This window comes from Tupaia chinensis, unplaced genomic scaffold (genome assembly GCF_000334495.1).
Source record: "Tupaia chinensis unplaced genomic scaffold, TupChi_1.0 Scaffold000523_1, whole genome shotgun sequence".
Classification (NCBI taxonomy): Eukaryota; Metazoa; Chordata; class Mammalia; order Scandentia; family Tupaiidae; genus Tupaia; species Tupaia belangeri.
Genome location: NW_006160036.1, coordinates 2,027,322 through 2,039,879, shown reverse-complemented (window position 1 = coordinate 2,039,879; position 12,558 = coordinate 2,027,322). Strand labels below are relative to the sequence as shown.

The 12,558-nt window shown below is 35.8% G+C and overlaps 1 protein-coding gene across 1 annotated transcript in view; it reads right to left on the bottom strand.

Moving 5' to 3' along the window:
* NFAT5 (nuclear factor of activated T cells 5) overlaps positions 1–12,558 on the bottom strand; it is a 171,258-nt gene that overhangs the window by 82,192 nt on the left and 76,508 nt on the right. The window contains exon 2 of the mRNA XM_014591022.2: positions 9,559–9,684. Coding sequence (XP_014446508.1) covers positions 9,559–9,616 — 58 coding nt within the window. The 5' untranslated portion in view covers positions 9,617–9,684. The remainder of the gene's footprint in view (positions 1–9,558; positions 9,685–12,558) is intronic.

Sequence of the window (12,558 nt, the reverse complement as noted above, 5' to 3'; positions counted from 1 at the left end):
TTCTTTTAAACCCTTTCCTATTGGAAGAGAATGTTGTTTTCCATCAGTCAGCGATTTAAGTACTACTAGGTAACATCACTGAACAATACTGAGAAGAGACTAAAGTCCAGACATAATCCTTTACCTAAAATAATTTAAACATAAAAGGAAATAATTAAACTAGCTGATAACTATATTTATTATACTGCTCAGTACTCTAGAAAGTATAGGTTTAAAAAAAAGGCAAGTATTACATTACCTAAAGGTAGTATCACATTAAGATGGAGGTTATCATTAAACTTAAACAAAAATTAGAGAGAAAAACAGTTCTGAGGTATGGTATTTGAAAGATACTTCAATGATTACCATATAACACATTTTAATATAGTTCAGATTGAGGTATTCCTGCCAACTCTAGTCTAATGTCTTAAACGATTATTTTTCAGAGTTTAATGAAACACTAAAACAAAATAGTATGTATACTATCATTAAAATGTTCTGATTTAATTAATCAGGTATATTTGGATCTACATTAGAGTATATATTAGATTCAACTATAAATAAAATTAATTGCCTACGTAGAAACAGAATGTAACTCATAACCAGAAGTTCTGTTCACTGGTCATGCAATTTTATCATTCCATTAAAAAAAAAAAAAAAGACGAACAGAGAATTCTAGAACTTTGGTTTTTGTTTTGTTTTTTGGTTTCAGGGAGCATGCACTCGCTGGAGACAGAGTGAGAGAGAGGGAAAGTGAGAAATCAACCCCCAGGAGACAGTCACACTGTAATCAATGCCTTCTCCATTTTCCTCTTGGGGATTCTGGGCACACACGTACACATATATTTTTCAAGCTACCAGGTCCAGAATTTGAACAGTGGAGTTGGCCAGTGTCTTAACTACCACACCACCTGCTGACCTTAAAATTCGTAAGCAGTCAATTTTGTGGAATTATCATCCCTTTGTGAACTATCTGTTCTCATAACTCATCATCCCCTATCAATGTTCTTTTAATATCAGAGTTTGTACTGTGACAGTATCAACATGTGAGAGTAGAAGAGTCAAATAAATCCCATAGGTCCAGCAAAGGTGCCATAAGTGGTAGAGATCAAGTGGTGAGAAGCTGGAGCCACAGAGGCGGCACAGAGGAGGCCCCAATTCAGAAGACAAACAGCCATGAACATGGAGGGATGGCAGTTTACCTACGAGCCTTACTTGTTAGGAGGCTGGGGTGAAGGAATTGTGCACTGCAAGACCCCACTAGGGGTTTTCGTTCTCTTTCTCTCATAAAAAAACTTAATTAGAGCCAGCAGATGGCGGGGTGGTTAAGGGCACTGGACTCCCACATGACTGACCATGGTTCGAGTCCTGGACCTGGTGGCTTCCCTTCTCACTTTCCCTCTCTCTTTTTCACTCTAGTCAAATTAAATAAAGTTAAATTAAAAATTTTTTAAAAAACTTAAATAATTAATTTTAAAGAGATATTAAAATCTATGGTCTATACCAGAAGATGGCATAATGGTTACATCTCTGGACTCCCACACAGTCAACCACGGTTCCAGTCCCAGATCCAGTGGCTAAAACCAATGGTGGGCACATGTGCCCAAGATCTCGAGAGGAGAAGGGATTGTGGCATGGTCATCCCCACAGAGGATGATTTCTTGCTTTCTGTCTCACTGTGGAGCACACATGCCCTATAGTGAAAATCTCTCTTTAAAAAAAAAAAAAAAAAAAAAAGGTCTATGTATATCTACATCTTTTTTTGGGAGAGTTTTTTGCTATAGGGCGCCTGTGCATGCCAGAAAGACAGAGAGAAGAGAAGCGAGAAATCACCCCCCAGGGTGTCACAATTCCTTCTCCTCCGTTCTCCTCTCAGGATCTTGGGAATGCATGCACACGCGCCCGGCGTGAGTTTAAGCAACTGGGTCTGGGATTCAAACCGCAGTCAACTATTTGGGAGTACAGCGGCATAGCCATTACGCCAACTGCTGGTCCCTACATCTTGACTCATCTATACAAAACTTCAAAATGAGGCCAAAAGTAGATGAGGTAAGAACGGAAAGGAAACAATGTTTAAAAACATTTTTATGAAGAGAACATCTCTTTTTTAAAAACCTTACTAAGAGAGACCAGCAGGTGACATGGAGGTTAAGGTGGCTGAATCCCACTTGGTCAACTCCACAGTTTGAATCCTGGACCAACAGCTAGAAAAACACACTGAGCATGTGTGTGTGGGTGCATCTAAAATTCCAACAGAAGAATGGACCAAGAGATTATGGTGTACCCATGTCCCCTGGGGAGTGATTTCTTCACTTTCCCTCTTTCTCTATCTGTGTGTCTCTTTCTATATCCCTTGGAAAGTACATGTGCCCTATAACAAAACTAATCAATTAATTAAATTTTTAAAAATATTTTAAAATATTATATAAAGGTTTCATTTTAATGTAAGGTTTTGTTTTTTTTTTTTTAAAAAAACCATCCTTACTAACAATGAGGTTAGAAACACATGATGGATGGACATCAGTGTTTACATACTGATCACTATTTATCATGTAATGTTTGTGTTATTTTACATATTTATCTTCCTAAACCCTTAAGAGAAAGTTGGTATTATTGCCTAATTACAGGGTAATTTTACGGGAAATTTATTTAACTTTCCCAAGATTCTGTCCACTATGACAGAAACTATTGGGTTGTTGGAATCGTCATGACACATTTCTGCACAAAAAAATATGTCGTGGGAACCAGCAGTTAGCGTAATGGCTATGTCACTGGACTCCCATGTAGTTGACCGCAGTTCGTGTCCCGGACCCGGTGGCTTAAAACTCACGCCGGGCGTGTGTGCGTGCGTGCCCAAGATCCCGAGAGGAGAATGGAGGAGAAGAGATTGCGGCGTGACCATCCCCCCTGGGGGGTGATTTCTCGCTTTCTGTCTCTATGTCTCTCTCTGTCTGTCTGGCGAGCGCACGCGCCCTACAGTGAAAATCTCTCAAAAAAAAAAAAATGTCGTGACATTTCTGACAGCCTAATATATCAGATTCAGTGTGTGGTGGCACCCACTCTATGCCAATATATCAGATTCAGCTTAGGTCTTTATGATTCCAAAACCCATGCTGATTTCATTATTCTTTATATGAAAGAAAAATAAATAGAAATAAAACTATATACACATGGGAGGGTGCGTGTGTGTGTGTGTGTGTGTGTGTGTGTGTGTGTGTGTATATCCATCTGTTTGCATGATATCTAGGTAACTATATGGGCCTGACATTTTGGTATGCTTTCTCATTTATTTTCTGGTTTAATTGACAATAATTTCCTATAATAATATGAGAAGAATAAATTTTACCTCAGTGGGATAAATAAATATAGCCAATGGAATACCGTAGTGATGTTTGAAAAATTAATATAACCTTGGGACCAGCAGTTAGCGTAATGGCTATGTCGCTGGACTCCCACATAGTCAACTGCGGTTCGAGTCCCGGACCTGGTGGCTTAAACTCACAAGGGGCACGTGTGTGTGCATGCCCAAGATCCTGAGAGGAGAATGAAGGAGAAGGGATTGTGGCGTGGCCATTCCCCCTAGGGGGTGATTTCTCACTTTCTGTCTCTCTGTCTCTCTTTGTCTGTTTGGTGAGCATGCACGCCCTATAGCAAAAAAAAAAACAAAAACAAAAACAAAAAACCTCTCCAAAAAATTTTTTAAAAATTAATATAACTTTGTGCTTATGTCAAAAACAAATTCATCAAATATCTAATATATCCCATGCCTTTTTTCCTTAGAAGAGCTTAATTTACTAGACATTTTGAGTCATTATTTCGATCACCTTCCAGCTGGTGTTCTTTCAATTATGAAATATTTCAAATTAACACCCATGTATACTCTATCCATATTTAACAAATGCTAACATTTGCTATGTATATCTTTCTTCAGAGATAAAATATAGAAAAAGGTGAAGTGCTTTTGTTACAAAACAATCAGTTATGTCAACCTTTTTTTAATCTTATAGAGAGATTTTTGCTATAGGGCACATGCACTCACCAGAGACACAGAGACAGAAAGCGTGAAATCACGCTCTGGAAAATGGCCACACTGCAATCCCTTCTCCTCCATTCTCCTCTTGGGATTTTGGGCACGCATGTACGTGTATCCAGCATGAGTTTTAAGCTGCTGGGTCCAGGACTCAAACTGTGGTCAACTATGTGGAAGTTCAGTAATGTAACCAATACATCATCTGCTGGTCCCTATGTCAGCCATTTTTTTTTTTAAACTTAAGATATCAATTTTATTGATAATATAAAAAAGACCACTTCTGTACATTAACTTAAGAAATTGTATAGGGGCCAGTAGGTAGTGTGGGGGGTAAGGTACTGGACTCCCACATGGCTGACCAAGGTTTCAGTCCTAGACCTGGTGGCTTGCTTTCTCACTTTTTCTCTCTGGTGAGCACATATGTTCTATAGCAAATTTTAAAATAATGATAATGATAATAAATAAAAATACATTATTCTTTAAAAAAAGAAATTGTATAAAACATAAAAATAGAGGTTCTATCTATTTTATATAAGTATTTGACCTATAAATGTTTGAAAATCTGTGACCAGTTTTGCAATGCTATTTTACAGACTCAGGTAATATAAATATGTGCTTAATTATCAGAAACTGAGTATATCAGAATATTTATAAAAATTGTTTCTAAAACTTATTTTTTAAAGAATTATTTAATTTTATTTATTGTTATTATTATTATTTTAATTTGACCAGAGAGAAACAGAGAGAGAGAGAAAGAGAGAGAAAGCGAGAAAGCAAGCCACAAAGCCCAGGACCTGAACCATGGTAAGCCATGTGGAAGTCTAGCACCTTAACCACCTGCCAGACCCACTAAAAATTATTAAGAGCAATAGAAAGTGAAATATTTTAGGAACAAAGAGATAAAAGGGCAAATTTACCTTTTGCCATTGACAATTTGTAATATGGATAGCCTCGTGAATTATAGTTGTTTCTGAATTAGTGGTTATGCCTAAGTTTGCTTATGCTTTTATTTCTAATAATAAAGACTTTAACAGGACCAGCAGATGGCATAATGGTTACATCACTGGATTCCCACATAGTCAACCACAGTTTGAGTCCTGGACCTAGCAGCTTAAAACTCATGGCAGGCACAAGGGTGTGCATGTCCAAAATCCCAAAAGGAGAATGAAGAAGGGACTGTGGCATGGCCAACCCCATAGGGGGGGTGCTTCCATACTTTCTGTCTCTCTCCTGAATGTACAAAACCTATAGCAAAAATCTCTCTTAAAAAAAAAATTCCGGGACCAGCAATTAGTGTAACGGCAATGTCACTGGACTCCCATGTAGTCCACTGTGGTTCGAGTCCCAGACCTGGTGGCTTAAACTCATGCCGGGCACATGTGCGTGTGTGCCCAAAATGCCAAGAGGAGAATGGAGGAGAAAGGATTGAGGCGTGGCCATGCCCCCGGGGCGTGATTTCTCGCTTTCTGTGTCTCTGTCTCTCTCTGTCTTTCTGGTGAGCGCATGCGCCCTATAGCAAAACCTCTCCAAAAACAGAAAAAAATATTTCCAAATTACATAACTACAAATACTAGCAGGGTAAGTTTAATAGTCAATAGAATATATAAATCTGTTGTATGGAGGTTAACACAGCTGGGTCCCACTTGACCAACTGCACAGTTCGAGTCCAGGACTCAGTGGCTTGAAAATCAGCTGAGTGCACATGTATATGTGCTCCAAATCCTGAGAAGAGAATAAAGAAGAAGGAACTGTAGTGTGGCCATCCCCCAGGGGGTGAGATTTCTCACTTTCCCTCTTGCTGTTCTTTCTATCTCTCTCCAGCAAGTACATGTCCCATGGTAAACAACTTAAAAAAAAAAATATATATATATATATATATATATAAACACACACACACACACACACACATATATATAATTGCATGGCATATGAATTATATCTCAATAAAGTAGTTAATGAAAAACAAAACAAAAAATAATTTCCCATACCCTTTTCAAAAACCCCACATTCTGGTCTAACCATTGATCTCCTAAATAATACTTATACTTTAGTTCTTTATAGCCTATACTACAGGATTCTCCAAAAATCAAAGGAATCTTTTCATGATCTTCATTTCTTTTGATCAACTTATTTTGCCAGAAAATACCATTCATTAGTTTAGATTACTTTTTTGTTTTAGGAAGTTGTCTCTGTTTTAACTAAATATTGATATAAAACTATTCAGAAAATTTATACTTCTAAAGCTTTTATTCATTGATACATTAAACTCCCAACTCCTCATTATCATTCTACTGTGACACATAGAGAACTCTTAGAACTGGGGAAAATAGGGGCCGGCAGGAGGTGTTGGTGTTTAAGGTGCTGGATTCCTATTCAACTTCTGAACCTGGTAATTGAAAAGCACATATGCCCAAAATCCTAGAAGAATGGACTGAGGCGTGACGATCCTCCCTCAAGGGTGATTTCTTTTTTATTTTTTGTTTTTAAAGAATTATTTTATTTAATTTTATTTACTATTATTATATGTTTTTCATATTTGACCTAAAAAAGAGGGAGAAGGAGAGGAAGAGGGAGAGGGGGGAAGAGAACGAGAGAGAGGGAAAATGAAAAGGCAAGCTGCTGGGTCCAGGACTCAAACTGCGGTCAGCCATGTGGTAGTCCAGACCTTTAACCACCATGCCACCTGCCAGTCCCAAGGGTGATTTCTTACTTTCCCCCTCTCAGTCTCTTGGCGAGTACACATTCCCTATGGCAAAAACCTCAACAAAAAATTAAATGGGGAAAACAAATTTCAGACTGATGATTCAACTACATCTCCCAGATTCTGACACTTGGCCCACTGATACTTTGAGAGGATACGAGTTGTGTGTAAGACTCTCCTCTTCCCGTACTCCATCCCTGGGATTCACAGGATGAAAATATGTTATTGGTGGGAGTATATAAAATGTGAACACTGTGAAAAGACAATGTGGTTGAGAGACACTCTTCTTACCCAATATTCTGGATTACGGATTAGAAGCATCATATTTAATTACTCCCTTAGTAATACATGAGGGGAAAAAAATTTAGACTGGTGAATCTGAGAAACACATTTTAAATAATAACAAAGAATGTGAACATCCATATACTCAGCCTTTAAAATTTTAAATTTAAATTGATTTAAAACTTGTGAAACACAAACCTTTATGGCAGAACTAGAAGTCTGTTCCCACCAGGCCCTCATACCTGATAGCAGCCAATCCGGCTCCTTCAAAACTCTGAAGAATTAACTATATTAAGAGTCATCATTTTTATGCATTTCATATTTAAACAGCAAATGATATAGATTTAAAAAAAAAAAAACTCACCCAAGTCTATATTAATGCACCTTTCCCTAGACATTTAGTTTTTTGGCCAGGAAAATATCTACTAACTTGGTAATTATACTCCAAATCTCTCTCTTTGACAGAGATAGATCCTTGTCACTGAGGATATTAACATGTCAAATAAAAATGTGACTCTAATGACATAAACCAATGATTTCTATTATTCTGTAGTTGAAACTCTCTTATCCATAATGGCCTATCAATCTAATAAAAAGATTCTTTCTACCAATAAGAATCCTAGAATAAGCCATTATGGTTACTAAAAGTAAATTCTTATAAAAGAAAGATTACAAATGATTTGGTTTTGGGTCATGTAAACTTTCTGTGTGTGAACTTAAACTGTTAAGGTTACCTCTTAATTTTCTTCACGATCTTTATAATATCAATAATTTCAAGGTAAGAAAAAGTTATTATTTCAGAATATTTCACTTGGCAAAACCTTTTAGTTTTATAATTCTTCAGCTCAGAGTTTACAATATAATTTATCTGGAGATTTTCTCAAATATATGGGGATAGATTTAACTATTCATGAGTGACCCAAATTCAAAAACGTTTAATTAATATATATATACACGAACTTCTAAAACTGAGTTTGAGGATTACTCAAAAGAGAGAACTGGGTTTTTTCCCAAAAAAGTTAGCTATCATTTTTCTGAGCTTTTAAAGGAACTGGATCTACTGTAAACAGATGTTAAAAAGCACAGAAGAAACAGACTTTTAGTTCTATAGAGATTTAACATGTCTTTAAAAAACAATCTCAAAAGATACAAAAGAAATCAGTTAGTCAATTTCTACCTGTGGATTTAAAGTGAAATATTTTTAAAAATATCTTTTTCATGTTATTATCTGATAAAGATTTTTAAAATAGATTTCAAACTTAAAATTTCAGAAAAGATATTCAGTAATTTAAAAACTTTGTGAATGTAAAGTCAACCAGATTATCTTATCAATTTGATCTCTAAAAAATACACTAATTCACAATTAAATCCACAGAAACTGTTAGAAAATACCTGGCTACACATGAACAGTGAGCAGGGCTGATAAGGTTCTTTGCCATATTTAAAGTTTTCCTGCTCTTGGCCAGGAAAGCTTCATATTACACTATATAACTTGGGGATAATTGGTATATAAGGTTAATGGTACATAAGTTAATACATAAGGGGAAAATATCTGAAGTTATACCATAGTATCAATATCCTCAATTTAAATTAGAACCTTCAGCTTCACTGTTCTCTCTTTGAAACTAAAAGAATTTAATGAAAACAATGCTCTGAAACACTTTACATATCATTTAAAAAGTGAAAGGTATCTTATAATGTAAGAAGCCTCTAATTAGAATGATAGATAAAAACTTCAGCATACATACAATGTTTTCCTTTTCTAAAGTAAATAATATATCAACCCAACTAAAAAGAATTAAGTTGGGCAAATGAATAGTGTGGAAAGCATTCATATTAATTGATTGCTAATCAAGAATTTTTTCTATTAGCTTATCTGTAAAACTTTTATGCTAATTAAAAATAAAAATTTGAACCAATTTATGTAATTATAAAGTGTATGATTTGAGGGCTGAGTAAAAATAAACTTGATAAATTTCAAACACTACTTTCCATACTTTCTCACTGATAAAAGAAAATGTCTTAATATTAGATTCAAATTTTCCATTACTTTTACGAGTTTAAATAAATATAAAATCATACACATTTTTAAATATAGGAAAAAGGTTACAGTAACATGGACAGATAAGAGACTTGAGTACTTTGTGTTCTTTTTCAGATCATACAAAACAAAATGTTTTCTTCCTGAGCAAGTCTTTAAAAATAATTATTAAATAGAATTTAAATATAATGTTCTATCCATGGCTTAGTATTTAACCTTTTTATGTAGTCAACAAAATAGCTTTAACTGGATCCCATATTTGAAGACAAGGCCTATTTTAGGAGATGGCACTTGCCAATGTAAATATCTTATTAATAATAAATGTTTATTAGTAATGTTTTATTAAATAATAATTACACTGAGTAAACTAAATCGAAGGATTTTTAAGGTTAAAAATATGTGTTTTAAAAGCTCCTAAGACATACCCTCAAATCACACCCTTTGTCATAGGCACATTGCCAGCACTGTTCATGTTGGCCAGCTAATACCCTAGTTTTCTTTAGTAAAGTAAAATGAAATGCATACCAGCAGCAACTACAGCTGGAGGAGGCGAGCCTGCCTCACCACCACTTGTTTGACTCATTGATGCTACAGATGTTTCTCTAGACGGAGGTAACTGTAACTCCTTTGGGAGAAGATCATAGACAGATTCTGTAAGGCAGAAACAGGAGGAGAAAATATGCTTTTTAAAAAGAGTCAGTCAATAACCTAATTATTACATGTATACAAAATGTCCTTTCTCTTAAAAGAGCTATTATTCACAAAAATTAATCCCATGTGATTAATGTGATAAAGAGTTATTAGCAAGTGTTTTTCTTTATTACAGTTTTATTTTTAGGTTTATTTATTTACTTCCTTTATGAGAGAAGAAAGACAGGCCCCCTCAACAGAGTGTCACACTATACTCCTTCCCCAAGTCTTCCAGCCAACCAGAATCACAAGTGCCAAGACTGCACATGTTTACCCAAACACGTGGGTAAAAAAACAAAACTCCATCTTCCATATGGATCAAGCACTGCTGAGGACTGTGCCACAGTGGCTAGCTTAATGTAGTTTTATTGAACTGAAGAAAAAAATTGGTTCTGCCCTGTTGTTTTTTTTTTCCCTTGGTTTTATTCCTCATGATCAATACAGTGTATAGAAAAAAATATTAAGTTTTAAAACTGGACAAAACTAGACAGGATAGAAGAAAAGTCAAATAACCCAAGATAATCCAATATCTTCAAACTGTAATTTACCATCCTTATATAAGAGACAGCATGCAAAAGTATATACATTATCAGCCTTAACTTGGATTCTCCAATTAGTCCATTAGTATAGTTCTGCTCTTTTAACCCAATATCCTTTAGTAAATATTTTAATTCAATGCTATCACATTCATTTTTCCCTCCTAAGAAAGCTTTAAAAATGTTGAAAACCCAGGCCCACTTCCACATGGATCGTGAACTTCAGCTGTGAACTAGTGCTTTCAGAGACTTAAAATGAAGATTTTCTGCTGAGACTTTTTCCTCATTTATTTTTACCTCTGCTCACTAAGTGTCTAGACAGGCCTAAATGAACAGAATCTATACATCTGAATACAGTTAGGGTCAGAATATTCCTCTATTCCCACTGATTCTGATGCACAAAGAGTGAGAACAGAACGGAAGAGAGATTGCAGATCTCCTCCTCCTGCACGCCTCTGAACACTGAGACTGAACTTCAAGAATTAGAAGAAACGCACCATCTATCTCGACTAGAAATCACTACAGGGTCACAAGAAATATGGAAAAACAAGAAAATACCTCTCCTCCAAGGAAAAGTAAGTCCTCTTCATTCCCAGACAGTATGATGAAATTCATGGAAATGTCTGATAAAGAATTTACAATTTCCATGTTGACAAAGCTCACAGAGATTGAAGAGAAGAGAGACAATGAATGGCCGAAGAGGCAGGGGAAAGAAGCTGACGCGCTTCAGGGGGTGAGGAAATTCTTGCAAGATCTAAAAGAGGAAATACACACTTTAAAAAAGAATGAGATGGACCTGTTAGAGATGAAGACTGTAATACAGGAAGTCAAAATCTACCTTGAAAGTATTCAAAGCAGACTAGATTACACTGAAAATCGAATCTCAGTTGCAGAAGACAGAATTACTGACCTAGAAAAATCCACCATGAAGACTGAGGAAATTGTCCAAAAACATGAGAATATTATACGAGAAATACTAGATACCATCAAACGTCCAAACATCCGGATAACTGGTATCCCAGAAGGGGAAGAGACCCCCTTCCAATCTATTGCATCAAATCTATTCCATCAAATCCTGCAAGAAAACTTTCCAAACCTAGAGAAGCATTCAAAGATTCAGTCCCAAGATATACAAAGGACCCCAAATAGAATCAACCCAAGAAGATCTTCTCCAAGACACATTATAGTCAGATTGAGGAAAACCACAGACAAAGACAAGATACTAAGATTGTCAAGAGACAAAAGGCAAGTTACCTACAAAGGATATCCCATCAGGTTGACAGAGGATCTCTCATCGGAAACAATGCAAGTGAGGAAAGAATGGGAAAATATATTCAAAGTGTTAAGGGAAAAGCAATCGCAACCAGATACTATACCCAGCAAGATTATCCTTCCTACGGGAAGAAAAGACAAGAACATTCTCAGATAAATAAAATCTGAAAGAATTTACCAACACCAGACCAGATCTCCAAGAAATTCTGCAGGGAGTGCTATACCAGGAAAATTAAATACAGTCATACAGAAATAAGACTTCAAAAATTAAGAAAATGGCCAACATAATTGTGGGGACAAGTCTGGAGTTAAATATTATATCCCAGAATTTAATTGGGAAAATTGAATCACAACAAAAGATAAAATACATGAGAGACTGAACTGATGAAACAGAATTTTATTTTATTTTATTTTTTTACCATGAATCAAATTTCCCCAAAAGGGGAATTTTATTGATTACTCTATTCCCTTACAAATAGACCAACTATATTCAAATGAGGTGAACATTCACCTCAAGATTTTGTCATCTTCATAACAGAAAAGATGAGGCTTAGAACTGGATCACTTGACCCTTTCTCTTATCTCCTCCTAGTTCAAAATGCTTACATCTCTTTTTTTTTTAATTTAAGTTTATTTATTTATATTCATTCACTGTACATCATTACAGCATACAAACTGAGGTTTTCCATAAAGAGTACACTGTATATTGCTCAATCTTTTAATAGCCAGCATTCTCTTAGATCTGCAGTTGGGCTCAACACATTCAAGCCTCAGCACAATCTTCTTTGTAGTTTTTGCCTTTTTCTAGAAAACAGGCCTAGTCTGTCCACCATAGCCATTCTGCTTCCTGTCATAATGCCGCTTTCCCTGAGCATACAGAGAATCCTATGTCACTTTATGAGGTTGGTGCTTGCCACATTTCTTTCTTTCTTTTTTTTTTTTTTAATTTTTGGAGAGGTTTTTGCTATAGGGCGCGTGCGCTCGCCAGACAGACAGAGAGAGACATAGAGACAGAAAGCGAGAAATC